Source organism: Seriola dumerili, unplaced genomic scaffold, assembly GCF_002260705.1.
Source record: "Seriola dumerili isolate Sdu_G_001 unplaced genomic scaffold, Sdu_1.0 BDQW01000166.1, whole genome shotgun sequence".
Lineage (NCBI taxonomy): Eukaryota > Metazoa > Chordata > Actinopteri > Carangiformes > Carangidae > Seriola > Seriola dumerili.
In genome coordinates this window covers 5,773-30,502 of record NW_019174421.1, presented here as the reverse complement: position 1 = coordinate 30,502, position 24,730 = coordinate 5,773, and the positions used below count along the sequence as shown (strand labels likewise).

Sequence of the window (24,730 nt, the reverse complement as noted above, 5' to 3'; positions counted from 1 at the left end):
AAAGGACTGGACAACACAGGAAACTACTTACTTGCCCGTGCAGCTAGTAGAATAGTAGTGGTATACTAAACCTGTAGGTAGATTGCATGCGTAGTAGGTTGGTTAGTACTAACTTGTAGGTAGTATGGCATGGCAGTAGTAGTGTAGTAACAAACCAGCTACTAACTTGAGTATTTGTTCCCCCCCCCCCCCCCCCCCCCCCCCCCCCCCCCCACCCCCCCCCCCCACCCCCCCCCCCCCCACCCACACCCCACCCCCCCCCCCCCCCCCCCCCCCCCCCCCCCCGTACCCCCCCCCCCCCTTTCCCCCCCCCCCCCCCCCCCCCCCCCCCCCCCCCCCCCCCCCCCCCCCACCCCCCCCCCCCCCCCCCCCCCCCCACCCCCCCACCCCCCCCCCCCCCCTGGCAGTAGTAGTGGTATAGTAAAACCAGTAACTAACCTGTAGTAGTTTCGTGTGGCAGTATAGTGGTAGTAGTAAACCAGTTGCTAAAACCTGATAGGATTAGTTTAGTCGTGGCAGTAGTAAGTGGGTATGTAGTTAAACCTAGTTGCCTAACTGTAGGTAGGTTGTCGTGGCCAACCGTAAGTAGTGTAGTTACATAACCAAGTACTAACCTGTAAGGTATTTGTCGTGGCAGAGTACGTAGTTGGTAGTAGTAAACAGTACTAACCTGTAAGGTAGATGTGTCGAAGGCAGTAGTAGTGTAGTAAGTAACCAGTACTAACCTGCTAGGTAGTTGTCGTGGACAGTCAGTAGTGGTAGTAGTAACCAGTTACTAAAACCTGTAGAGTTGTCGTGGCAGTAGTAAGTGGTAGTACTACCAGTACTAACCTGTAGTAGATGTCGGTTGCAGTAGTAGTGGTAGTAGTAACCAGTATTAAACCTGTAGGTATTTGTCGTGGCAGTAGTAAGTGGTAAGTAGTAAACATACTAACCTGTAGGTATTTGATCGTGGCAGTAGTAGTCGGGATTGATAGTAAACCAGTAACTAAACCCTGAGTAGGTAGTGTCTGGCAAGTAGTAGGTGGTTAGTAGTAAACAGTACTAACCTGATAGTAGTTGTCGTGCCAGTAGTAGTGGATAGATAACTAACCAAGTACTAACCTGCGTGGTATTTGCTCGGGCAGTAAGTAGTGTAGTGTAGTAAACCCAGCTACTAACTGTGGTAGTTGTCGTTGGCCAGTAGTGTGGTAGTTTAGAACCAGTACACCTGTAGGTAGTTGGCGTGACAGATAGTAGTGGTAGTAGTAACAGTTACTAAACCTGGTAGGTAGGTTGTCGTGCCAGTAGTAAGTGGTAGTAGTAAACCAGTACTAACTGTAGGTAGTTGTCGTGGCAGTATAGTGGTAGTAGTAAAACATCACTACCTGTAGGTAGTTGTCGTGGCAGTAGTAGTGGTAGTAGTAACCAGTACTAAACTGTTAGGTTAGATTGTCGTTGCCAGTAGTAAGTGGTAGTAGTAACCAGTTACTAACCTGTAGTTATTGTCGTTGCAGTAGTAGTGGTTAGTAGTAACCAGTACTAACCGTAAGGTAAGCTTGTCGTGGCAGTATTGGGAGTGGTAGTAGATAACCAGTACTAACCTGTTAGCGTAGTTGTCGTGGCAGTAGTCGCCACCCTCAGCAGGTTGTCGATAGTTCTCACAGCAGAGCTCTGCCTGGCGCTCGGAGCTTCTTCCAGAATCTCATTCACCTCGTCTTTAAAAAGTTCTGATCCTTCATATCTCAGTCTGAAGAATCGAACAAAAGTAGATTTAGATATTGAAAGATTTACCACTTGATTACAATTCACCTATCATTAGCTATCAATGAGGTGATTAGATTGGAAAAGATTAATGCATTGTGACAGCAGTTTGAATTCATTCCTGGTGTCCAGCTTCTCACATGTGCGATGACCTGCCTGCTTGTTCCTTAAATCATCTTCATCTACTGTTGATCAAAACAAACAATCTGAGAAAGTTCCGTTTGGACCTCTGGGCATCAATCAATTTCAATCAATCAATCACAATCAATCAATTCAATCAATCAATTCAATCCAAACTTAAAAATTGCAAGACTCAGTGTCCAGATATACAGACATTAAACTATGATGAACTTGGAACCTGACGTCCACGTCACTATCACGCTCACGTACGATATCAGAAGCTCGTGAGGCTTCGTGTTCTTCAGGTCACAGTATGAGAACTTGCAACCTCCTCATTCATCCAATTTTCTACAGTTTCACTTCACCGACACGTTCAGGACTCTTCGCCTGAACTATCTAATAACCCGGTTGAATGCTGATGAGGAAACTCTGACATCTGTAATCAGTGATTATTGGTTTTTTAAACTCCTGCACGTGAAACCTTCAGATTGGTTTGTTTTGATCAACAGTAGACATGAAGATGATGATTTAAGGAAAAGTAAGCAGAGCCAAGGTTCATACATGTGAGGAGCTCATTAGGAACCAGGAAATGATTTCAAAGTGCTGTCAACAATTAAATTACTTCTTCCAAATCAAGCACCTCAATTGATAGCTAAATGATAGGTATTTAATCAGTAGTAAATCTTTCAAAGCTAAATCTACTTTTGTTCGATTCTTCAAAGACTGACGTCATGAAAGGACTCAGAACTTTAAAAGAAACGAAGGTGATGAAGATTTGGAAGAAGCTCCCGAGCGCCAGGAGAGCTCTGCTGAGAGAACTACGACAACCTGCTAGAGGGTAGGACCGACTACATTGAAACCACGACACTACTACAGGTTAAGTACTGGCTACTACTACCACTACTACATGCACACGACAACTACCTACAGGTTTAGTACGGTTACTACTACCACTATAACTACTGAACGACAAATAACTACAGGCTCTGATACTGGTTACTACTACCACTACTACTTGCAACGACAACTACCTACAGGTTGTTACTGGGTTACTACTACCACAATACTAGCCACGACAACTACCCTACTAGTTAAGTACTGGTTACTACTACACACTGACTGCCGACGACAACATAACCTACATTTGGTTAAGTACTGTTACATACTACCACTACTACTGCAAACGACAACTACCTACAGGTAAGTACTGCTACTACTACCACTACTTACGTGCACGACAACTACCTACAGAGTTAGTACTGGTTACTACTTACCGACTACTCACTGCCACGACAACTACCGAACAGGTTTACGTACTGGTTAGTAAACTACCACTACTACTGCCACGACAAATTACCTGAAAGCGTTAGTACTGGTTAAGCTACTACCACTACTAACTGCCACGACAATACTCCTACAGTTAGTAACTGGTTACTACTACAACTAACTACTGCCACCGACAACACTCTACAGGTTAGTACTGGTTTATATTATACTACCACTACTACTGCCACGACAAATACCTCACAGTTAGATACTGTTACTATCTACCACTACTACTGCCACGACAAATAACCATACAGGTTAATACTGGGTTAACTACTACCACTAACTACTGCAACGACAACTACCTACAGAGTTAGTACTGGTTAGTACTACCAACTACACTGCCAACGACACTACCACTAACAGGTTAGTACTGGTTACATATACTACCGACTACTACTGCACGACAATACCTACAGGTTTAGTACTGGTTACTACTACACTACTAACTGCACGATGCCAACTACCTAACAGGTATACATGGTATATACGACTACTAACTGCATGCAAATACCTTAACTTTAGAGTGTCATATCTCAGCATCTACAGTACACTGTACTAGACCCTACTACTTCCGACAAAGCTAGAGAGACTCTTACTACTCAACTATCAGCAACTTACAAGTTATTATGTTATACCACTACTAGCACGACTTGCTACTAATACTGTGTCCACTCACAGCAACCCACGGTAGTATACATTATATGCTCAACCGGTTAGTACTACCACTACTAAATTACTACTTGGCTGCCAACGGCAATAGATAGTTTCACCTGTGTTTGTCAGTCTTTGTAACTAAGCTAGGCTAAAACTGTCCTGTCTCCATGTGTTGCTATCAGTCAGGTGACGGGATTGAAGGCGCTGTGGAGAAACTAAAAACTTCACCACCCAAAATCACTGGCCAAGCATCGCACTAACAGAATCAGCACTGCTGGCAAGTAGCGTGCTGAGTCTGTTCGAGCTCAGACCAGTCAGCTTCGTCACATGGAGTCTTCCATCAACCTCATTGGTCAGGTGAGCTGACTCACACATACACACACAAACTGTACAGTATGTCTGTGCGATATCAGTGTAACACGTAAGTAATTGTGAAAAAAAAATCTTGTGGTTGTCTTGGTAACGACGTGTCTCTTACTTCATCTGTGCATCAACAGTTTTTTCCTCTCGATTGTCTGTTTCTCTTTCTCAGAATTTGTGCTGAGAATACAGATCCAGGTCGTGTGATGATGTGTGTGTCGGTGTTGTGTGTGGTGTAGTGCGTGTCGTGTGTGTGTGGTGTGTGCCCGTGCGTGTGTGGGTGCAGTGTGTGTGCGTTTTGTGTGCGTGTGTGTGCTGTGGTGTGTGTGTAGTTGTGTGGGTGTGTTTGTTGGCAGTGATGTGTGAGTGGCGTGTGTGTGTGTGTGTGTGAATGAATGAATGAATGGAGCCTCTGTTTTCTCTCTGCTTTGTGTTTTACTTACTGTCATTAACAAAACTACAACAACCACTGCTGTGATTTAACCTGCGATCTAACAATCTACTCCCATCCATCCATCCATTCATTCATTCATTCATTCATCCATTATGAATGATTGATAGTTTCCATCAGTGGTCTGGTCTCTGTGACTTGATCATTGAATGTGTTTGTGGTTGTTTCTGTTCAGTTCTTATTTGTTTATTATTATTATTGTTATTGTTATTGTTATTGTTATTATTATTATTATTATTATTATTATTATTATTATTTATTTTGTTAACAGTCTGAATCTGGTTGTTTTCATTATCAGTTAACTGCAGATATTTATTTTAACTAACTAATATTGTGGTCAAATAAGTGTTTGTCAACAACAAGAATAACTGAGGTTGGATACAACACAGTAATCATTTATCAATAGCAAAATAGTGAAATGAATAAAATCAATCACTTAAAAAGTATAAACAAAAGACAAAGAGCAGGTTTCATTGTTGAATCAGAGAAATATTTCAGTTTTTATTGTTTCTGTTTTTAATATTTCATAAAAATATGTTTCAAAACATGTTTCATAAAAATAAATCAAGTTCAAGAATAAAACAGTCGACTCTGGAACATCAAGAGTCTTCATCCTGGTATAACCTGAACCTCCTCCTCCTCTTCCTCCTCCTCCTCCTCTTCCTCCTCCTCCTCCTCTTCCTCCTCCTCTTCCTCTTCCTCCTCCTCCTCTTCCTCCTCCTCCTCTTACTCCTCCTCCTCTTACTCTTCTTCTTCCTCTTCCTCCTCCTCCTCTTCTTCTTCCTCCTCCTCCTCTTACTCCTCTTCCTCTTCCTCCTATTCTTCCTCCTCCTCCTCTTCCTCCTCTTCCTCCTCCTCCTCTTCCTCCTCCTCCTCCTCCTCTTCCTCCTCTTCCTCCTCTTCTTCCTCCTCCTCCTCTTCCTCTTCTTCTTCCTCCTCCTCCTCTTACTCCTCCTCTTCCTCTTCTTCTTCCTCCTCCTCTTCCTCCTCTTCTTCCTCCTCCTCTTCTTCTTCCTCCTCTTCCTCTTCCTCCTCCCCCTCTTCCTCCTCTTCCTCTTCCTCCTCCTCCTCCTCCTCCTCCTCCTCTTCTTCCTTCTCCTCCTCCTCCTCAGACAGTGGAGATGCATAAGGAGAAAGTTTCTCGGAGGGAGATCGGCGTGTTCACAGCGGTCAGACGAGTCCCGCGCAGCCACAAGATCCTCCCGCCTTCTCAACCTGCTGCAGTTACGCAGCCCCACCCACCTTACAGCCGCCGACCAATCAACTACCAGCAGCTGGACGGCCTGGGCCACGGTGTGAAGGTATCTCACACACATTCTGTTTTCCAGCAGCGGTGCTGTTGTTATATGGAATATAATATCCCATACACAAATGTCATATACAGTATGTAAATATATTGACTGTCCATACATAAAATTTACATACATATAAAAGTAAAATCACCCCTGTAATAATTATACATTAAAGCTTTTAGAAATTGGAATAATTTAATATATTGACACATATGTCTATCACATATGAATATGTATGTTTTTGTTGTAGACAGATGTAATAAATGTATATCCAGTCAGTATATGTTGATAAACAGTCTGAGACACTGTCCCTGAATGTGAAGAGACATGTTTAAAATTCATGAGAATAACATATAGAAAAAAACATATAACATGTTTATAATATGTTGTTTTAATAAACATACATATATATATTGAATATATATTGTTAACGTATGCTCCCAACATGTTTTACAATATAAAAATTCTTCATCAATATTTGAATATATATACATTTACAAATTTATTTCATATATGTTATAAACGTATATCTTCACATATCCAGGGGATATAGCATCCCTAACTAGCTTTACTAACCGCAGCTCCTCTGTTCTCTTATTAACCAACCGGTTCAACACACTCATCTGAAAACTGAAATATAATTTACCAAGATGTGTGTGAACAGGACAGATTAGAGTTGAGCTGTCTGGAGTTAGTCATGTCGCTGCATCACTGCAGCTAAGTCAGCTAGCCCGTCACAGGCTCTGCTGTGATCACTAACACACACAGGTAGTAACAACAAGCAGCTGATTCATGGGACTTCCTGTGAATGTAGCTAACGTTACATAGCAGCCAACAAACCTCCTGTTAGCGTTAGCCTCTCTTGGGGAGATGTTTGCTAGTTGGTGAAACAACGTACAACTCTTCTTGATGTTGAGCAGCTGCAGCGTTTATGAAGTGACACTCCGTACATCTACTGTCACACTGACAACTTCCTGTTAACTTTTCCCTCCCCTTCACCATCACTTTTTGCCGCTCGCCTGTTACACACTGCCCTGATCCCTACAGGAGCTACGCTATGCTAACATTAGCTTGTGCGTCCTGTGAAGAATGAGGAGAGGGTCAAGGAGGATTTGATGCTCTAGATAACGTTGGGTGTTGTGCTAACACAGTGTGCCAGTGAAAATCATTAGTCGCCCATTAATGATGGCACTCATAATCTAGTGAATGTAGGGAACACTGCCGTACTAATGCCACCCGGGGGGGTTGACCCTCTGAACTGTTGTATCAGTGATGGTTCAGCAGAGACTCAGAGAGCGTCCGACTGAAGACCAAAAACAGAAGTGCAGTTCTGTTGTGAGTCTGAGGCGATGCTGACAGGAAGTGGAGGTGATGCTGACAGGAAGTGTCGGCGACTGCAGTGAACCACAGAAGCAGAAGTGACTCTCTGTAAAAGTTCCTCATCTCACTTTATTGTCTGAACACTCACTGAGTGGAAGGATTTATTTCCTCCTCAGTCTCAGACCTGCAGATCAGCAGTGGTACAGTGGTACAGTGGTACAGTGGTACAGTGGTACAGTAGTACAGTGGTACAGTGGTACAGTAGTACAGTGGTACAGTAGTACAGTGGTACAGTGGTATAATGTACAGTGGTACAGTGTACAGTGGTACAGTGGTACAGTGGTACGGTGGACAGTGGTACAGTGGTATAATGTACAGTGGTACAGTGGTATAATGTACAGTGGTACAGTGTACAGTGGCACAGTTCAGTACAGCTCTGAACTGTGCCACTATACCACTGTACACTATACCACTGTACCACTGTACATTGTACCACTGTACCACTGTACCACTGTACCACTGTACACTGTACCACTGTACACTGTACCACTGTACCACTCTACCACTGTACACTGTACCACTGTACACTGTACCACTGTACCACTGTACACTGTACCACTGTACACTGTACCACTGTACCACTGTACACTATACCACTGTACGCTGTACCACTGTACCATTATACGCTGTACTGCTGTACAGTGTACCACTGTACCACTGTACATTGTACCACTGTACACTGTACACTATACCACTGTACTACTGTACCACTGTACACTGTACCACTGTACACTGGCCACTCCTACTCTGTACGCTGTACCACTGTACGCTGTACCACTGTACCATTATACGCTGTACCACTGTACGCTGTACCACTGCACCATTATACGCTGTACTGCTGTACAGTGTACCACTGTACACTGTTCCACTGTACACTGTCCACCGTACCACTGTACACTGTACCGCTGTACATTGTACCACTGTACACTGTCCACTGTACCACTGTACGCTGTACCACTGTACCACTGTACACTATACAACTGTACCACTGTACCACTGTACCACTCCAGACCCTGAACTGTGTGAACTAAAACAAACTGACGTCCTGCAGTCTGAAGCTCCTCAAAGTGAATGTTCTGGAGTTAATCCGTCTCAGGACTTCACTTCAACTTCGACTTCAGCTGCTTCACAACATTGATGTGACCGAGTTCTTGTGTTTGTGAGTGAAATGTTCCACAGGGAGTAAAGTCTGTTCTACTTGTTCTAGTGTATTCTATTGTTCAGGATTCAAATCCTTCACTGAAGTGAAAGCCCCAACAGCACAATGTGAAGATACTTTTAACACACACACACACACAGACACACACACACACACACACACACAAACACACATACACATACACATACACAGACACACACACACACACTCACACACAGACACACAGACAGTCTTTGTTGAGCGTGGGAAACTGTGTAAAGAGACTAATTAGAGCTGAGAGGCTGAGAGGCTCTATTGATGCTCACTCTGTTACCCCCCCCCCCCCCCCCCCCATAGGTCTCTGGGAAACAGTCGGACAGAACAGGAACGATCCGTAAACATGGAGCCTCCATCAGGTTCAGTTTGATTCTACTGTGTGTGTTAATGACAGCTTCTCCTTTCACACCACACTCTCTAACAGGAAGTCTGTGTGTGTGTGTGTGTGTGTGTGTGTGTGTGTGTGTGTGTGTGTGTGTGTGTTTCAGGTCAAACAAACCTCCAGAGCCGGTCCAGTGCCCGGTGGCGCCCCCTGGCAGCAGGTAACATAGTTTGTGTGTCTTTGTGAGGACCTGATTGAGGACAGTCAGTCAGTTTTCTGTTTTTTCATTGGTAAAATAAACGTGACACAGACAGACAGCAGGACCAATCAGTCTGCACAGGGGTAAACATAAACACAGACATAAACTAAACATAAACATAAACTAAACATAAACTAAACATAAACTAAACATAAACAACCTAAACATAAACTAAACATAAACTAAACACAGACATAAACTAAACATAAACAACATAAACTAAACATAAACTAAACACAGACATAAACTAAACATAAACATAAACTAAACATAAACTAAACATAAACAAACTAAACATAAACTAAACATAAACTAAACACAGACATAAACTAAACATAAACATAAACTAAACATAAACTAAACATAAACTAAACATAAACAACCTAAACATAAACTAAACATAAACTAAACACAGACATAAACTAAACATAAATTAAACATAAACAAACTAAACATAAACTAAACACAGACATAAACTAAACATAAACTGAACATAAACATAAACTAAACACATAAATAAACTAAACATAAACTAAACATAAACAAACTAAACATAAACTAAACACAGATATAAACTAAACATAAACTGAACATAAACATAAACTAAACACAGACATAAACTAGAAATAAACAAACTAAACATAAACTAAACACAGATATAAACTAAACATAAACTAAACACAGACATAAACTAAACATAAACATTAACTAAACATAACCTAAACACAGATATAAACTAAACACAAACTAGAAATAAACAAACTAAACATAAACTAAACACAGACATAAACTAGAAATAAACAAACTAAACATAAACAAACTAAACATAAACTAAACACAGATATAAACTAAACATAAACTGAAAATAAACAAACTAAACATAAACATAAACTAAACATAAACAAACTAAACACAGACATAAACTAAAAATAAACAAACTAAACATAAACTAAACACAGACATAAACTAAAAAAACTAAATATACACTAAATATAAACATACACTTAACATGGACATAAACATTAAACAACCCAAAGCAAAAACTCTTGTTCACCATACAGTCTGACAGTCATCAGACAGTTTTCACTTCTCTTTCTGGACCAGTCATTGTCAGTTTTCCCTTATCCGTGATGGATGATATTTGAACTTAATCAAACACGTCGCTCCGCTGGATCAGATGAACAAAGGGAGAAAACAAATTAGAAAATAAATAAATAAATCATTTAAAAAAGATTCAGAAGATTATGTTCCATTCCTCTGTTTCCCTGCAAAGTAAACAATGACATTTTCAAACAGAAAATTCTGGTTCTGGAACAAACCTCATTTAAAAACCAGACGATTTCAGTGTCTGAGCTGCTCATTAAAAATAAAAACTCCACCAAAGAAGCAGAAAGATGAAACATTTTAGCACATGCTCAGTGTTGGTTCATTAGCTGCTGATTCAAGTCAAAGGTCAGACAAGCTGAATTCACCACAGAGACGAACTCAGAATGTGACTGAGGTGAATAAGGAAACACCTGTCGTGGCTAACTACCTATATATACTATCAGTATTGTATTGATCTATATGTGTATTGATTGTATTGATCTGTGATCTGAATTGTATTTTTGCTGTTGTTTCTCTCAGCTCCAGTTTTGGGAAACCTGTAGCTCCGCCCACCATTCCCACCACCTTGCAGGCTCCACCTGAGTGTGACATCATTACCACTCTGCTGGACGACGCCCCGACTCCTCCTGCAGCAAATGAAATGTTGGCTTGGGAAAATGAGGTCATCAACACATCTGCCCCGCCCCCTCCACCTCCTCCACCCAATTTGTCAGGGGCTGTTACCCCCTCGCCCCCACCTCCCCCTCCCCCTCCTCCCCCTCTGTCAGAGGCCCTGACCAATCATAATGCTCCGCCAGCAGCCCCGCCCCTCAGCCTTGAGACAGGTGAGGACAAAACAAAAACAGTTTGTTTATGAGTAACTAATAAAAAAACATTAAATCATGATTAGGTAACCTGGATTAAATAAACCTGGATTAGTTAAATTTAAATTAGCTAAACCTGAGGCTTGTACTACGGAGCAGGATTTGAGGTCATCATGAATTTCTGCTAGGGAATAAATAAAGCATCCATCCCTCCATCCATCCAGTAACTTCAGTTTTAACTCTGAGTTTTTACTCCTACGACGGTGGTTCACTTGTTACTGGGGTAAATCACCATTTCAACGCTGACCTCCTAACCTGGCGCAGGTTCACTTAAGAGGATCAGATCAAAATCTGTCAACAGCCAAACTACTGACCAATAAGATGACTGGAAAAACTGAGTCATCATTCCTACAGGATCCTGATAGGGACAAAAGAGTTTACGATAAAGTGATCAATAATAACGAGCAGTAGATATAAAATATAAATTAGTGGAATAGTTTTCCTGTTTGGGTCTTTCCATGTGTCACTCTGGTTTTAAAAAAAATCACAGTTTGAACAGTTTGTTCATCATCAGACAAAAGAGCAAAAATACTCAAATGTCATGATAATTCATGCATTTATTTACAATATATCATTAGTCTGACTTTAACAGAAATTATATGTAGACATGGATATAATATTTTTTATTCCAGTCATGTGATCATATTTACATTTCACATCATTGAATATCACTTGTGGACGTGGTTATAACCGAAACAACGATGTTGCTTATAATGAATAACTCCGCCTCTTTCACATGAACGTGGTCGTAACCGGACAGGTAAACCCAGGGTTAACTGAGCCCGTTGATAAGCAGCTTCGCAGTACAGGTTATCAGGATGGTTGAAGTTAGGTTCAGTCAAGCCAGATTACTAAAAGTTATCCTGGGTGTGTTGAATTTGCTTCAAAGTACAGGCCTCTGAATTGGTTAAACCTGGTTTAGATAACTATTGGTTAGATCAATCAGGATTAGTTATATTTAGACTAGTGAAACCTGGATTAGACAAACTTTAGTTAATTAACCCCTGGTTATTTAAACCTGTATTAGTTACACCTGGAACAGTTAAATCCTTCATATCTCTATGTAAACCAATCACTGGTCCTGATGAGTGACATCACAATCACATCACCTCTCCTCTGTCTCCTCAGTGGTGGAGGAGAACTGCTTCCCCCCTCCCTCCCCTCCCCCTCTCCCTCCTCCCTCTGATGACGACATGTTCCTTCCACTGTCCAATGATGGCTCAGAACTGCCAGCCCCGCCTCCTCCACCTCCACCCAGCCAGGAAGTTGACGGTACCTGTCTGTACCTGTCTGTCTGATTGTCTCTCAGTCTGTCTGTACCTGTCTGTCTGTCTTTCTGTCTGTCTGTACTGGCCGTCTGTCTGTCTGTCTTTCTGTCTGTCTGTACCTGTCGTCTGTCTGTCTGTCTGTACCTGTCTGCCTGTACCTGTCGTCTGTCTGTACCTGTCTGTCTGTCTGTATCTGTCTGTCTGTACCTGTCGTCTGTCTGTCTGTCTGTACCTGTTTGTTTGTCTGTACCTGTCTGTCTGTCTGTCTTTCTGTCTGTCTGTACCTGTTTGTTTGTCTGTACCTGTCTGTCTGTCTGTCTGTACCTGTCATCTGTCTGTCTGTCTGTACCTGTTTGTTTGTCTGTACCTGCCTATCTGTCTTTCTGTCTGTCTGTATCTGTCTGTCTGTCTGTCTGTCTGTACCTGTCTATCTGTTCTGCTCATGAACAAAGTCATAAACTAAAACAGAAAAGTGACAGTTCACATTTTATAGAAGTTTAAACCTTTAAATCAGTTTTCCAGGAGCCTTGAAAAGGTTCCAGGAGTCATGGAGTTCCCTGACAGGAACAGAAAGTGTTCAGAACTCAAGTTATATTTCTTGGTCTTTAAATCTGCGTCACACATGAACAGAAATACACAGAGACAGTTAAAGACTATTTGTTACAGAGTTCAGTGAACGCCATCAATCTCAAGTAAAGGATTTATAATGAAGCCTCACATGAACATAACTGCACATGGTCAGTTATCAACAAATGACTCACTTTCTGCTTAATTCAAACCCTTTTAATAAAGGTTATTATTATTTTTAGTAAGGAGACATTGAGTAAGTCCTGGTAATCTCAAAAAGAAATCAGGAGCAGCACGTTCCAAAGTTCCAAAGCCTTAATTTAAGGCTCTGGTGATTCACCGAACGTTCCCGAACAACGTGAAAATGTTTGTACTTCTTCTTCTCTGGTGTTTTTCTTTAGTGGCCCTCCCCTCCAGGAGGAGTCGCCACCGTCGCTCACCACCCACCACTCGCTCTCTCTCTCTGAGGGTCCGCTCAGGCCCTGCCTCCCGCTGCCGCTACACGCGCTCTCTCTTCCTGCCTGCTGTTCAATCACGTAAGCCGACGGAGGACACCGGTGTCGTCCAATAGAAACTCAGGAGAAATGAAAGTCATGCTATATATAATCAATAAGATGTTGACCAGTTTATTTGTTCCTGGTAGAGAAAGAAAGCAGGTTCCAGGAGTCTGTGAGAAAGTTCTAGGGGCTCTCAAGAGGTTTTGAGGAATTTTTGAGTAAGTGCGAGGGACAGCTGAGGAGGTTCTAGAGGTAATCTCAGTTCTTCAGGAAATTCCAGTAAGTAAGTTTTAAGGTCCTTGGAATAGTTAGCAAATAACAACAATAACAAGTAGCCATGATCCTTGAGTAAGTTCCAGGAGTCGATCAGCAGATTTTAGTTTAGGTTTGAGAAGTCCTTAAGAAGGTTTCTTGAGTCATTGAGAAACTTTCAGGGGTGCTTGAAAATGTATAAAGAGTTCTTCAGCAGGTTCCAGGAGCCCTGGAGGAAGTTCTAAAGTCCTTCAGTAGGTTCCAAGAATAATAAGGATGAAGGGGGAGGGGTCCTTGAGGACACCAAGAAAATTTATATGAGCCTTAATAATGTTTAAAGGGTCCTCAAGAAGGCTTCAAGGATTATTGAGAAAATTCCAGGCAGGTTCTGTAGGTTCTGTTTTCTCTGAGTTCAAGGACTGTGAGTAGGTTCAGAAGAACGACTCAAGGATTTAAGGAAATTCAAGGGCTTTGAGGAGATTGCAAGAGTCCTTGAGAAACATGGAGGGGTTCTTGAGTGAGTGATAGAAGTTCTTATAGTGCTTGAAAAATGTCTAAGGTCCTTGATTAGGTCCCAGGACCAGCAGGCCTTTTACAGTGTGAGGATCAGAGATTGTCTCTGCAGACAGATGCTCACTCTGATGTCCTGACTCAGCTTCTCTCTGTCTGTCCGTCAGTGATGATCCCCCCTCCTCCCCCCTACCCCCCCCCTCATCTACTGCTCCTCCTCACCCTCCCCCCTCCTCCTCCTTCACCCTGCTCCCCCGCTCCTCACCTCGGCTCTGCTTACCTGCTCGCCTCGAACACCTGGGTAAGAAACAAATACTGTGGCTGGTTAGTTAGTTATTGAATACTAGTAGTACTAGTCGTAGAAGTAGTACAACTAGTATATACTCATGGAGGAGTACTTGTAGTACTGCATGACAGTCTCATACTATCAGAGTATTAAAGCAGTAGTACTACACATGAGAGTAGCAGCTCTGCTGTTTCCTGTCATAGCTCTGCCTCTTCAAACCTGATTGGTCGATCACAGCTGTCACTCACAGGACCTGTGTGCTGTTCTCTTAGATCTGGAGATCCCAGCCCCACCCCCCCCTCTCTTATTGGACGATGAGGGTGGCCTTGATGACATCATACCGCCCCTCCCTCCACCAGTGGACTATGACATTAGCGCCCCCCCGAACTACCTCGAGAAAGGTACTACTATAGATCTACAGATATAGATCATACAGATATAGATCTACAGTAATATATCTACAGATATAGATTAACAGATATAGATCTGACATAAATAGATCTACAGATATAGATCTATAGATGTAGATCTACAGAAATAGTTCTGACATAAAAAGATTTACGGATATAGTTCTATAGATATAGATCTACAGAAATAGATCCACAGTAATAGATCTACAGATATCTATGTACAGATATAGATCTACAGATACAGATTTATAGATCTTACAGACATATACACCAGGACTACAGGTTTACTACACTAAAGAGAGATTGGATCTTGATGCTCTTTGGGTGACGACATCACTATGACGACGACAGTCACACAGCAGAGCTCCACCTTGTGGCTGACGTCAATACTGCAGGCTGTTTGTACGTGTCCTCTAACTGCACTTCTCCTGTGTGTCCAGTGGTGGCGCTTTACAGCTACGAGGCCACGAAACCCGATGACCTGTCCCTCACCGAGGGTGACATCATCTACCTGATGCGTCGCCATGACGATGGCTGGTGTGAAGGATTCCTCAACGGAAACCAGGGCTTCTTCCCACAAAGCTACGTCCAGTCATGTGGCTAGCTTGAAGCCCCGTCCCCTCTCTGTTGCCATAGGGACAGATCAGTGTTACTCAGTGTGTATTTACCTCTGCTGCCCCCAGAAGGGAAACACAGGAACTGACACACATCCATAGAAATGTTTCATTTTCACAGTCATAATAGATAATAATAAATAAATAATACTTTTCAGAAAACATGAATTCCTTTACATATGGAATCTATTTGAAGCTGCTTTAAATCCATTAGTCCTGAAACTGTTAATCAGTCAATTAATCAATAAGTCAGCTGCCACGGAATCAATAAAAATCAATTGTCAACAGATTTAATCAATGATTAATATTCATTTTTAAACTTCCCTGGTTTAGCTCCAGGTCTGTTGTTTCCTGTGACTCGATGTGGACACATTATTGGATAATGAAAATAATTGATCATTAAATGTTTTAAACTTTAGATTTTTATAGAATTTTTATATAAATGTAAATATAAATACAAATTTATTGTCAACTAATCTGCTCAAATAAAAACAGTGATGATGATGATGGTGATGAAACATGGTGACGTGTTGATGAAGATTAACAAAACAAATATTTCTTTGACATATAAAAATGTTTAAAAGTTTATTTTCTAGTTTTACGTTTTATTCTTTAACAAACTGATTTTTCTTCTGTAAATAAACAGAGTAGATCAATATCTTTATTGAAAGTCAGAGTTCAGATCTTTGATCAGATTAAAACTTTAAGTTCTTTTTACTGATATTATCTCTGTACTTGTACTTCAGTACCTTCTTGAACGCAGTACTTTGGCTGTGCTGTGGTGGAGCTGTGTGCCTGTCAGGCTGGACTCAGGCCAGCACCCCCTGCAGGCCACACACACAAACTACAGACTTCAAACTGAACCTGGGATTATTCACTTCATTTGTAGCTGAGACTGCTTGTATAGGTGATCAATTATCATCAATATTGTGTCTTCAGATGATCAATAAACTCATCGATCTTTGAATCAATGTATGTTGTTTGTTGATCAAACCACTTTAAACCACTGAATAAGTTAGAGTTAGTTAGTTAGTTAGTTAGTCCTCAGTGTTTGCGAGGAGGAGCTAAGATTAGCCAACAGGTTAATGAGGTCAGCCTGCAGGGGGCGCTCTCACAGCTTCTTTAATAATAGATACAGTTACTGTAGCACCTGCTCCTCTACCTTCTCTACCTGAGTGACATCACTGTCCTCTCTGCTCTGTGATTGGACAGACTGAAAGGCTCATCTATTATCTTTCCTCTGGTGTTTCTGATAACCTGAAGGACAGGTGTAAGTGTATGCTGTTACTCAGTCAGCCCCACCCCCCGTCTTCTCTCTTTAATAAGAGTTGTGATAAGTTCATGAGGGATAATTAATTATTTATTGATAATTGGTTAATCATAATTAAAGCTCTGACTTGTTCTCAGTGATTCACTCTCTCCAGCTTTTGTTTTTCTAAAATCATGTTTTCATCATGTTTTTGTTCTTGTTTCCGCCGCAGATGTTTCCTGTTTCCTGTTTCCTGTCCCGGACGTCTCGCCCTGTCAGAGAGACGAGAAGCTGCTTCAGTCTGCAGCTGCACCCCGAGCTGGTCTGAACTGGACTGGACTGAACTGTAGGACCTAGTCTCATCACGGCTGTAAGTCTGTATGATTTAAATATGGACCGTACATGTTTATATTATTGATGTACAGTATATCATATATATACATATGTATCCTTCTGTGTGTAGATGAGGAAAATATTTGGAGCGGTCCGGATGAACAGTCAATGTTGTTTCCAGTATGTAAACCAGTGGAAGCAGCTATTTATCTATCTATCTATCTATCTATCTATCTATCTATCTCACGATGATGATAACGATGACGAAGACGATGATGAAGATGTGTCTGTGTACAGGTTGATGACATCATGAGCAGCAGGAACAGTCCAACCCGTCAGTGCAGTATTGAGCTTCAGAATAAGAGCTCGATGTTCACCCTGTGTAACCCTCAGTGAGTATCAGAACCCCCCCCCCCCCAGGAACGCATGGTGGGGGAGTGGGATAGTGGAAGTGGAGGAAGTCAGTGGACTTCCTGTGTTGTTACCTGGGCAACAGAACCACCGCTGGAGAGCTCGGACTTTACTTCCCCATCAGCATAAAAATATAAAATATAAAAAGAAAATAAAATCATAAAAATATGAAAAACAAAACATAATATTAATAATAATAACTTTCCTTTCAAAATACATAAGGCCGCTTATACAATAATCAGAAATCATAAACATATAGAAATATGAAAATATCAGCATCAGTGACCTGACAGGTGTGAAACACCTGGTTCTGTCTGTCTCTGCCTGCAGGTGTCTGATCTCACCTGTGTCTTGTTTCAGTGTGCACACTGTCAGCGGATCATGTGACGCACCGTTCCCGCCCACCCTCGGCCCGTCCGAGTCCGGAGGCGCTCTGTTCGTCAAGAGTCCTCACGCGGCCTGCGGGTCGGTGGGGGTGTTCACCTACGACCTCCTGAGCGAGTCCACGCAGCAGTACAGGGGCAGAGTGGCCGTCATGTTCTCCGTCCCCTATGACTTCAACCTGTACTCCAGCTGGTTCGCTGTGGGCGTGTTCGGCCTGGACACTCACTGCGACCAGCATCTCTACGAAACCATGTACTACAACACAGAGAGAGGGTTCGTCAGGGGCAAAGCCAAAGGGCCCAGTCTGAGCCACAGAGGGAGTCACGTGACCGTCAGAGCCACCATGTCCGACAGTTACCGAGCTGTCCTCAAGGTGCAGGTGTGCAACAACTAAAACCGGCCGATTCATTCATCTCTGTCTCCTCCATTAATCCCAGTTCTCCCAGAGACAGGAAGACCAGTTTAGGTCATTTGATAAATCTTCTTTTATTCCATAATCTCACTTCCTGTCACCTTTCTGTATGAACGCTGTCAGGCTACATGCTAACTAGGATTTTACTGTTCTGTGTTTCTCTGAGTCGAAGCTGCGAAATTTTGACGAAACATTTTCCTTTTGACTTAAATCATGTTTCATCTGAGAAACAGCAGCAGTCAGTGAACACCAAACACAACGTAGAACCTGGTCTGACTGTGGAACCAAAGAACTCAATGTTTAATAAATAAAAGACCTGATCAATAATCATATTGATAAACTGTCGGATCAATCAATGAATTTGTGATATAATTAAAGCTCAACTCGTTATTATGAAAAATGATTCAGTTCTTCTTTATTTCCCTCTGTTCCCCTCGTCTCCTGAGAAAGTCCCGCCTTCCACACACCTGCTCCCGCCCAGCGTCAACAAGATAAACAACAGCATCAACTACATTAACACAGTGTAAACAGAGACACAAAGAAAACGAAAAATACATGAACCAGAAGCTTCTTGATGCTTTATTTAACCATCAGGTCCATTTGTAAAAGCTTGGTCACTGTGGATGGGTAAGACCTCAGAGAATTGATTCCATGTATCAGTAACATTGTGACTGTGACTATAGCTGAGTAAATTGTTTAATTGTTTAATTTTTTTGTGATTGTGACTCGTCTGTCCCTATTTTTTTCCTCGCCTAGAATTTATTTCCAATTAGGCCGAGGATAACACCATGATAACAAAGGTCCCACTGGGACGCCCCTGATTTCATTCAGCAGCTTCATGACTACACCTGTAACAGTGTAGGTGAAATACCACAAAGCAGGAACTCTACAAAGGTTTGAGTCGGGATGGTGCGAGGCAGACTCTCCAGTGGACACTTGGATAACCAAGGTGCCCAAAGTGCCAAAGGAGTTTTTACCTCTTGAATGGAAATCTGGCAACAAAATACTGACGATTTCCACTACAGGAGGCAAATACGACCCTCAGCCGCTTAATTCACCCCGTGCATCATCAGATTCTACCATTGTGTCTAAAAACCACGTAAATGATATAGTTTTGTGCTCTGAATCTCTTCCTCTAAATTGCTGAATCATGTTGATTCTACTTCTTAGACATTGTAAAACATAAAACTTGTATAAATATATAATATACAATATACAAAGTTCAGAGTACAGTAAAAGTGAATCGGCCCTGCGTTATGTCTTGGATAGGGATCTTATTTTGAAACAGAAATATTGAAATTGTTGCCTAACAAATATTCTTGGTACTAAACACACTTGGACTGTTTTGGCGGCATTAAAGCCTCGTCGTTTAAAAAAAAGAGACCACCACAGTGTTCTATCAAATTTTACAGGCAATTATGAATTGCAACCGTTCTGCCCGACCCGGTACCAGGTCCGTCGGCAGGAAGAGATGTTATTTTGAAAACAGGAAGTAAGGGTGAGGTGTGACCAGTTGTACCTTGATGTTCTGCTGTGTTACACCTCTATATCTAATTGAACAGCACCCCCTACTGGTGGAATAAAGAGAGGCCGATGATGCGACCGTCTCGTTGAGGAGGAAAGTTTGAAGGAATTATTACAGAAAATTGTTGAAAACTTTCTGGTAGATTCTTGTTCTGTGATGTCACTCTATAGATGAAAATATTTATATCAAAAGTAGTTCATATATTTTAAGTTTATAAAATAGAGAAGCAGGTGTAGTCTGACCATTTTATGGAGATATGAGGGAAAAGCACTGGCCCACACAGTATATTATATATAACTGGAATATAAGGTCAAAGACTACGTACATAATCACTTCTCTGTTGAATGTTAATATCCAGGTGTCTCTGGTGCAACAGTGAGATCAGCTGTTTCCTGTCTGACATCAGTTTAAAGGTCAAACTCTGAACAGCGAGGAAACGTCTTTATTGTTGTTCAAGTCAAATTCAGACAAACGTCACATTTCAATAAATAAATACAAATAAATAAATAAATAAATATAAACCTGATAAATCAATAAATATAAACCTGATAAATCAATAAATATAAACCTGATAAATCAATAAATAGACAGAAACAGTTGATGAGAGGCATTGTGTCAGTCTTGGTGTTGACTTGGTGTAGAGCGCCTCCTGCTGGCAGCAGCTGAAGATCTGATGGAGTTCACCAGCAGGTCCAACTGATCCAGGTGCAGCTGAGTCTCCTTCCTGATCAGCTCCCAGGACGCAGGCCCCGCCCCCTGTACACAAAGTACTACAGTCAGTACACACAATACTACAATCAGTACTAGAGTCAGCACACACAGTACTACAGTCAGTACTCCAGTCAGCTTGACCACACCAGTACTACAGTCAGTACTCCCCAGTCCAGCATCACACTAGTACTACCAGCTCCAGTTTAACTCCAGTCGAGTACACACACAGTACCTACAGTCAGTCCTCCGGTGCATAACACACTCAGTACTACACGTCAGTACTCCTATGATGCAGTACACACGACGCTACTACAGTCTAGTACTCCAGTCAGCAACACATACTACAGTCACTCAGTCAAGCCACACATAGTACTCATCAGCTCAGTCATACACACAGTTACATCATATCAGGTCAACCAGTAGCTCAGTCATCTCAGTCAGCACACACAGTACTACAGTCGCAGTACGTATGCAGCCATACCACTGCAGTAGTCTATACGATGACTTGTACTGCACAGTTGCGTCCAGAGACTTTCCTCCCAGTCTCCTGTAGTATTGTCCTCAGATAGGGTTGTCGGCTCTCTGCTCAGTCGACACCTATGAAAAGCACAAGTAGCAATTGATTTTCTGGTGTTGGTGGAACAAAGCTAGCTAGACAGTAAAAGGAATTGAAGTGAGAGAACTTAGTTAGCACTGAGAGCTAGCCAGTGAGAAGAATTCAGGTTTATGAAGTGCGTAAAGGATGAAAAGGAGCTTGAAGCGTCTGAAGTGACAGCCAGCATGGTTGCTTCAGTGGTCAAGCTGAAATTTAAAATTGCTTGAAAAGGAAGCTGAAGTGTCTAGTTCACTCACGACAGGTTTCAGGCCGTCTATCTGTTCTGTCGATGGCTCATCCGGAAATCTATTAAGTATTGGTCGATATCCCCAGGAAAACGGAGAGAGGTTGTCATGCGATAAATGGTCGACGAAGTCTGGACCAGAACTGTCTCTTTTGTGATGAAACCACCTTGGACCTTTCACCTGGAGAGATGAGACAAGGAGTGACTTACAGGAGCTCTTCTGAATGGCTGAAGAATGCTGATGTCACACAACATTAACCAGACAACATCTGGGTTTGTTTACATGGTTGTTTAAAAGTGGGTCTCGGCTGAGCGTCGTCGGATGTATACATGTAAATAAATAACAAACGAATAAAACAACCAACGAACGAATCTGAAAACAATGGAAAAGTGTAGAAATCGTTGCAAGTTTTAAAACCGTTGAAAGAAGATAGACTAGATAGAAGATAGATAAAGTAGATTAGATTAGATAGATAAGATATAGATAATAGATAGATAGATAGATAGAGCTAGAGCGTAGATAGATTAAGAATAGTAGATGATAGATTGATTGATTACCTCCAAGAGTTTGCGTATGTGGTTTGTAGAATTTGTATGGAAAGGAAACTGGACTGCTCCTGTTCAGTCAGCCTGGACCGCCTGGAAACATATTAGAATGCATCTTCAGCTGTTTGACCACATCTGAGAAGGAACAAAACCTTCAATCATTCACATCTGTTGATCAGTGTCATGTTCTATTTGATTCTGATTCACCTAACATGCATCACATTGGTCTGATAATGATCAGTTCTCGCCTTATGAGTCATGTGCTCTTATTGATTTAAGCGTTAAAATTTTTGATGGTTAAATGATGATCAGATATGTAAACACACTACCAGTCTGGTTGATGCCTTCAGATCATTTCACTCCTCAGGACCTCACAGGGACTATCATACAGTAAAACCTCCTCGCAGGAGCCTGAGTCAGAGCTGTACTCACCATTGAGCGGTCGAGGGTCAGAGAGATGTGCGTGAGTCTGTGACCCGTAGTGTCTGAGCCAATCACAGCAGAAGTGCAGCATACTCAGCGCCTGCAGAGAGGATCGAGGAGGCTGTCCAGCTGATCATGATGAAGGTGATGAAGATGAAGATGTGAGCTGCGCTGAGTGTCAGTGTCTCCAACATGCTGCTGATCTGAGTTCAGGACTTTTATTCTAACAGGACAGGAAAGAGAAAGAGAGAGAAAAAGTCCCACAGTCCCACTGTTTCTACTCTCCCTTTCACACACACAGAGACACACACACACACACACACACACACACACACACACACACACACACACACACATACATTCACACCTGGGCACTTCAGAGTCACCAGTTCACCTGTTGTGTGGGAGGAGCCACTCTCTGTCACTAGTTTATATAAAGTTGAGAAGTCGCTCAGTAAAGTGTGTTTGAGCCTTCAAAGTAAAAGCACACTGTGGTCGTATCATGTTAGATTGACTTGATGCTTCATATTGTATAAAAGCTGTGAAGATGTGATGACAGATGTGGAGCAGTACAAGTACAACATGGAGGTAAAAGTACCTCCTCTGTGTACAGTACTGCAGTAAATGTACTCAGTTACTCGTTAAAATACAGATGTGGGTGAATGAGTGAATCAAACATCTTCATTCATTCACTTTGTGGGAATATTCTCTCATTTCTGCAGTGGAAGTCCCTTCACTTTCATTTTCTAAACCTCACAGGAAGTCACACGCTCACTTCTACAAAATAAAAGCATTGCACTTTATCTCTTTATTGACACAACAGTAAAGATCCAGGTTTTTGCCACACAGATGTGAAACTCAGTGTCTCTGTGTCAGAATAAAAGTGTTTAAAGATCTCATGAACTGCAGAGCGGTGGAAAACTTTCCAGCTTGATGTTAGAAACGTTAGGATTTTATTATGAAGGTCATGTCTCACCTCTTTCTTTTTTCTCTGGAGTTTGACTGACAGCTGGTCAGCCTTATTTTCACTTTCTGGTCTGACGATGCAACGCTGTGATGTCATAACTGCTGATGTCAAGTCAGTTTTTTATTATGTGGGAATTTTTTATTCGTTATTAGAAGTTTTCAGCTTCACTCTGTCTCTTAGCAATAGCTTTATATATGATGAACCTTTCTAATGTATTTACTTTCATATTTTTATTTATTTATTATAATTATTTAATTTTCAAATTATTATGTATTTGTCTTTCACTGAAGTTTTCATCCCTTATTTTCTATTATTTATATATTTAAAAGAAAAAACAACAGAATAAAGCAGCATGGACACCCTGGACCAGAAGACGTGGGGCTGGTTTCTGTCTCCTGGTCACAGACATCCCTGTGATCCAGATGAGGGTGCAGACCCTCCAGACCTCTGAACCATCACAAACTTTTCTTCTCTGAGATTTGATCAGAAACATCAAATCTGATCAACTGACACATGAAATGAAAGAAGAATCATCAGCACAGAAACAGATCTGACATCAGTGAGGAAACACTAACAAACACACAAATATACCCGTGCGCATAAACGGCATGTTGATATTTTGAATAAAAGCAACACAGATTGTTTGCATGAAATATTTTATTGCTGTGTAACAGATATAATCCAGACGAATGTGAAAACACACAAATTGTAAATATCTGATGTTCAGATGAATAATTAATTTCTAAAACAAACACTGTATTGACATGACATGACTTCATTTATTTCAGTCAGCTCTTCTCTTCTGTGACCTTAAACAACAAATGTGATTTTCCAGTTTGTTTGATGCTAAAAACTTATGTTTACATTATAACACATTTGAATAACTTTATAAACAGCTCATTAAATATGAAACAGATCAATGTAAATCGAATAAAACCAGTTAAAATAAATAAAAACTGCATTAAATATTACATTTTAAATATAAAATACAGTGAACACACTGAGTGTCTGTGAGGACACCGTGATTGGTCTGTTGCCGCTCGTCATTCTTACACTGAATCCTCATTGGTTACCGCAGCAGACTCCGCCCCTCAGCGGAAGCGCGGTAAATTCTGTTTGTCCCGTGAGAACGGAAAAGTGACGGTGAGAGAAATTAACTTTACCGAGTTTAAACAACAACCGGAGACTGGACCGACACACGGCTAACGGACGGACCGACGGTTAACGGACGGACTGACGGGTAACGGACGGACCGACGGGTAACAGACGGACCGACGGGTAAATGGACGGACTGACGTGTATTGAAACTGACGTCAGCCGTCATTACATTAGCTTGTGTGTGGAGAGAAGCTCTGAGCTACTTCAGTTTAACGACCGTCGTTTGTATAAAAAACAGTGTCAGACTCTGTTTACGTTAATGACGTGTTTTCAGGTGTTTTCTGATCATTGGC

At 41.7% G+C, this 24,730-nt stretch overlaps 3 protein-coding genes across 7 annotated transcripts in view; all 3 read left to right on the top strand.

The window, feature by feature from the left end:
• The window catches only part of LOC111226867 (abl interactor 1-like), a 19,272-nt gene extending 2,826 nt beyond the window's left edge, over window positions 1-16,446 (top strand). The window contains exons 4-11 of the mRNA XM_022752170.1: window positions 5,770-5,958; window positions 8,825-8,883; window positions 9,013-9,066; window positions 10,732-11,036; window positions 12,204-12,347; window positions 13,312-13,446; window positions 14,728-14,856; window positions 15,306-16,446. Coding sequence (XP_022607891.1) covers window positions 5,770-5,958; window positions 8,825-8,883; window positions 9,013-9,066; window positions 10,732-11,036; window positions 12,204-12,347; window positions 13,312-13,446; window positions 14,728-14,856; window positions 15,306-15,469 — 1,179 coding nt within the window. The 3' untranslated portion in view covers window positions 15,470-16,446. The remainder of the gene's footprint in view (window positions 1-5,769; window positions 5,959-8,824; window positions 8,884-9,012; window positions 9,067-10,731; window positions 11,037-12,203; window positions 12,348-13,311; window positions 13,447-14,727; window positions 14,857-15,305) is intronic.
• Window positions 16,447-16,990: 544 nt separating this feature from the next.
• On the top strand, window positions 16,991-18,668 carry LOC111226866 (DELTA-actitoxin-Aeq1b-like). 2 transcript variants are annotated; one of them, XM_022752168.1, is made up of 4 exons: window positions 16,992-17,098; window positions 17,192-17,241; window positions 17,359-17,453; window positions 17,833-18,668. In XM_022752168.1, exons 2-4 carry the CDS (start codon window positions 17,230-17,232, stop codon window positions 18,248-18,250), a joined length of 525 nt encoding a protein of 174 aa, XP_022607889.1. In that variant the 5' UTR covers window positions 16,992-17,098; window positions 17,192-17,229; the 3' UTR covers window positions 18,251-18,668. The 2 variants fall into 2 exon arrangements, with proteins under 2 accessions (XP_022607890.1, XP_022607889.1); XM_022752169.1 differs by lacking the exon at window positions 17,192-17,241 and having other exon boundaries at window positions 16,991-17,098.
• A 5,709-nt stretch (window positions 18,669-24,377) lies between these two features.
• Window positions 24,378-24,730, top strand: part of rdm1 (RAD52 motif containing 1) — a 4,220-nt gene continuing 3,867 nt past the window's right edge. Inside the window, exon 1 of one of the 4 annotated variants that reach the window (XM_022752161.1) lies at window positions 24,378-24,422. The gene's annotated coding sequence lies outside the window, so the exon portion shown is untranslated. Of the gene's footprint in view, window positions 24,423-24,465; window positions 24,539-24,730 lie in introns of those variants that run through there. The other 3 variants (XM_022752159.1, XM_022752160.1, XM_022752162.1) reach the window with 3 other exon arrangements.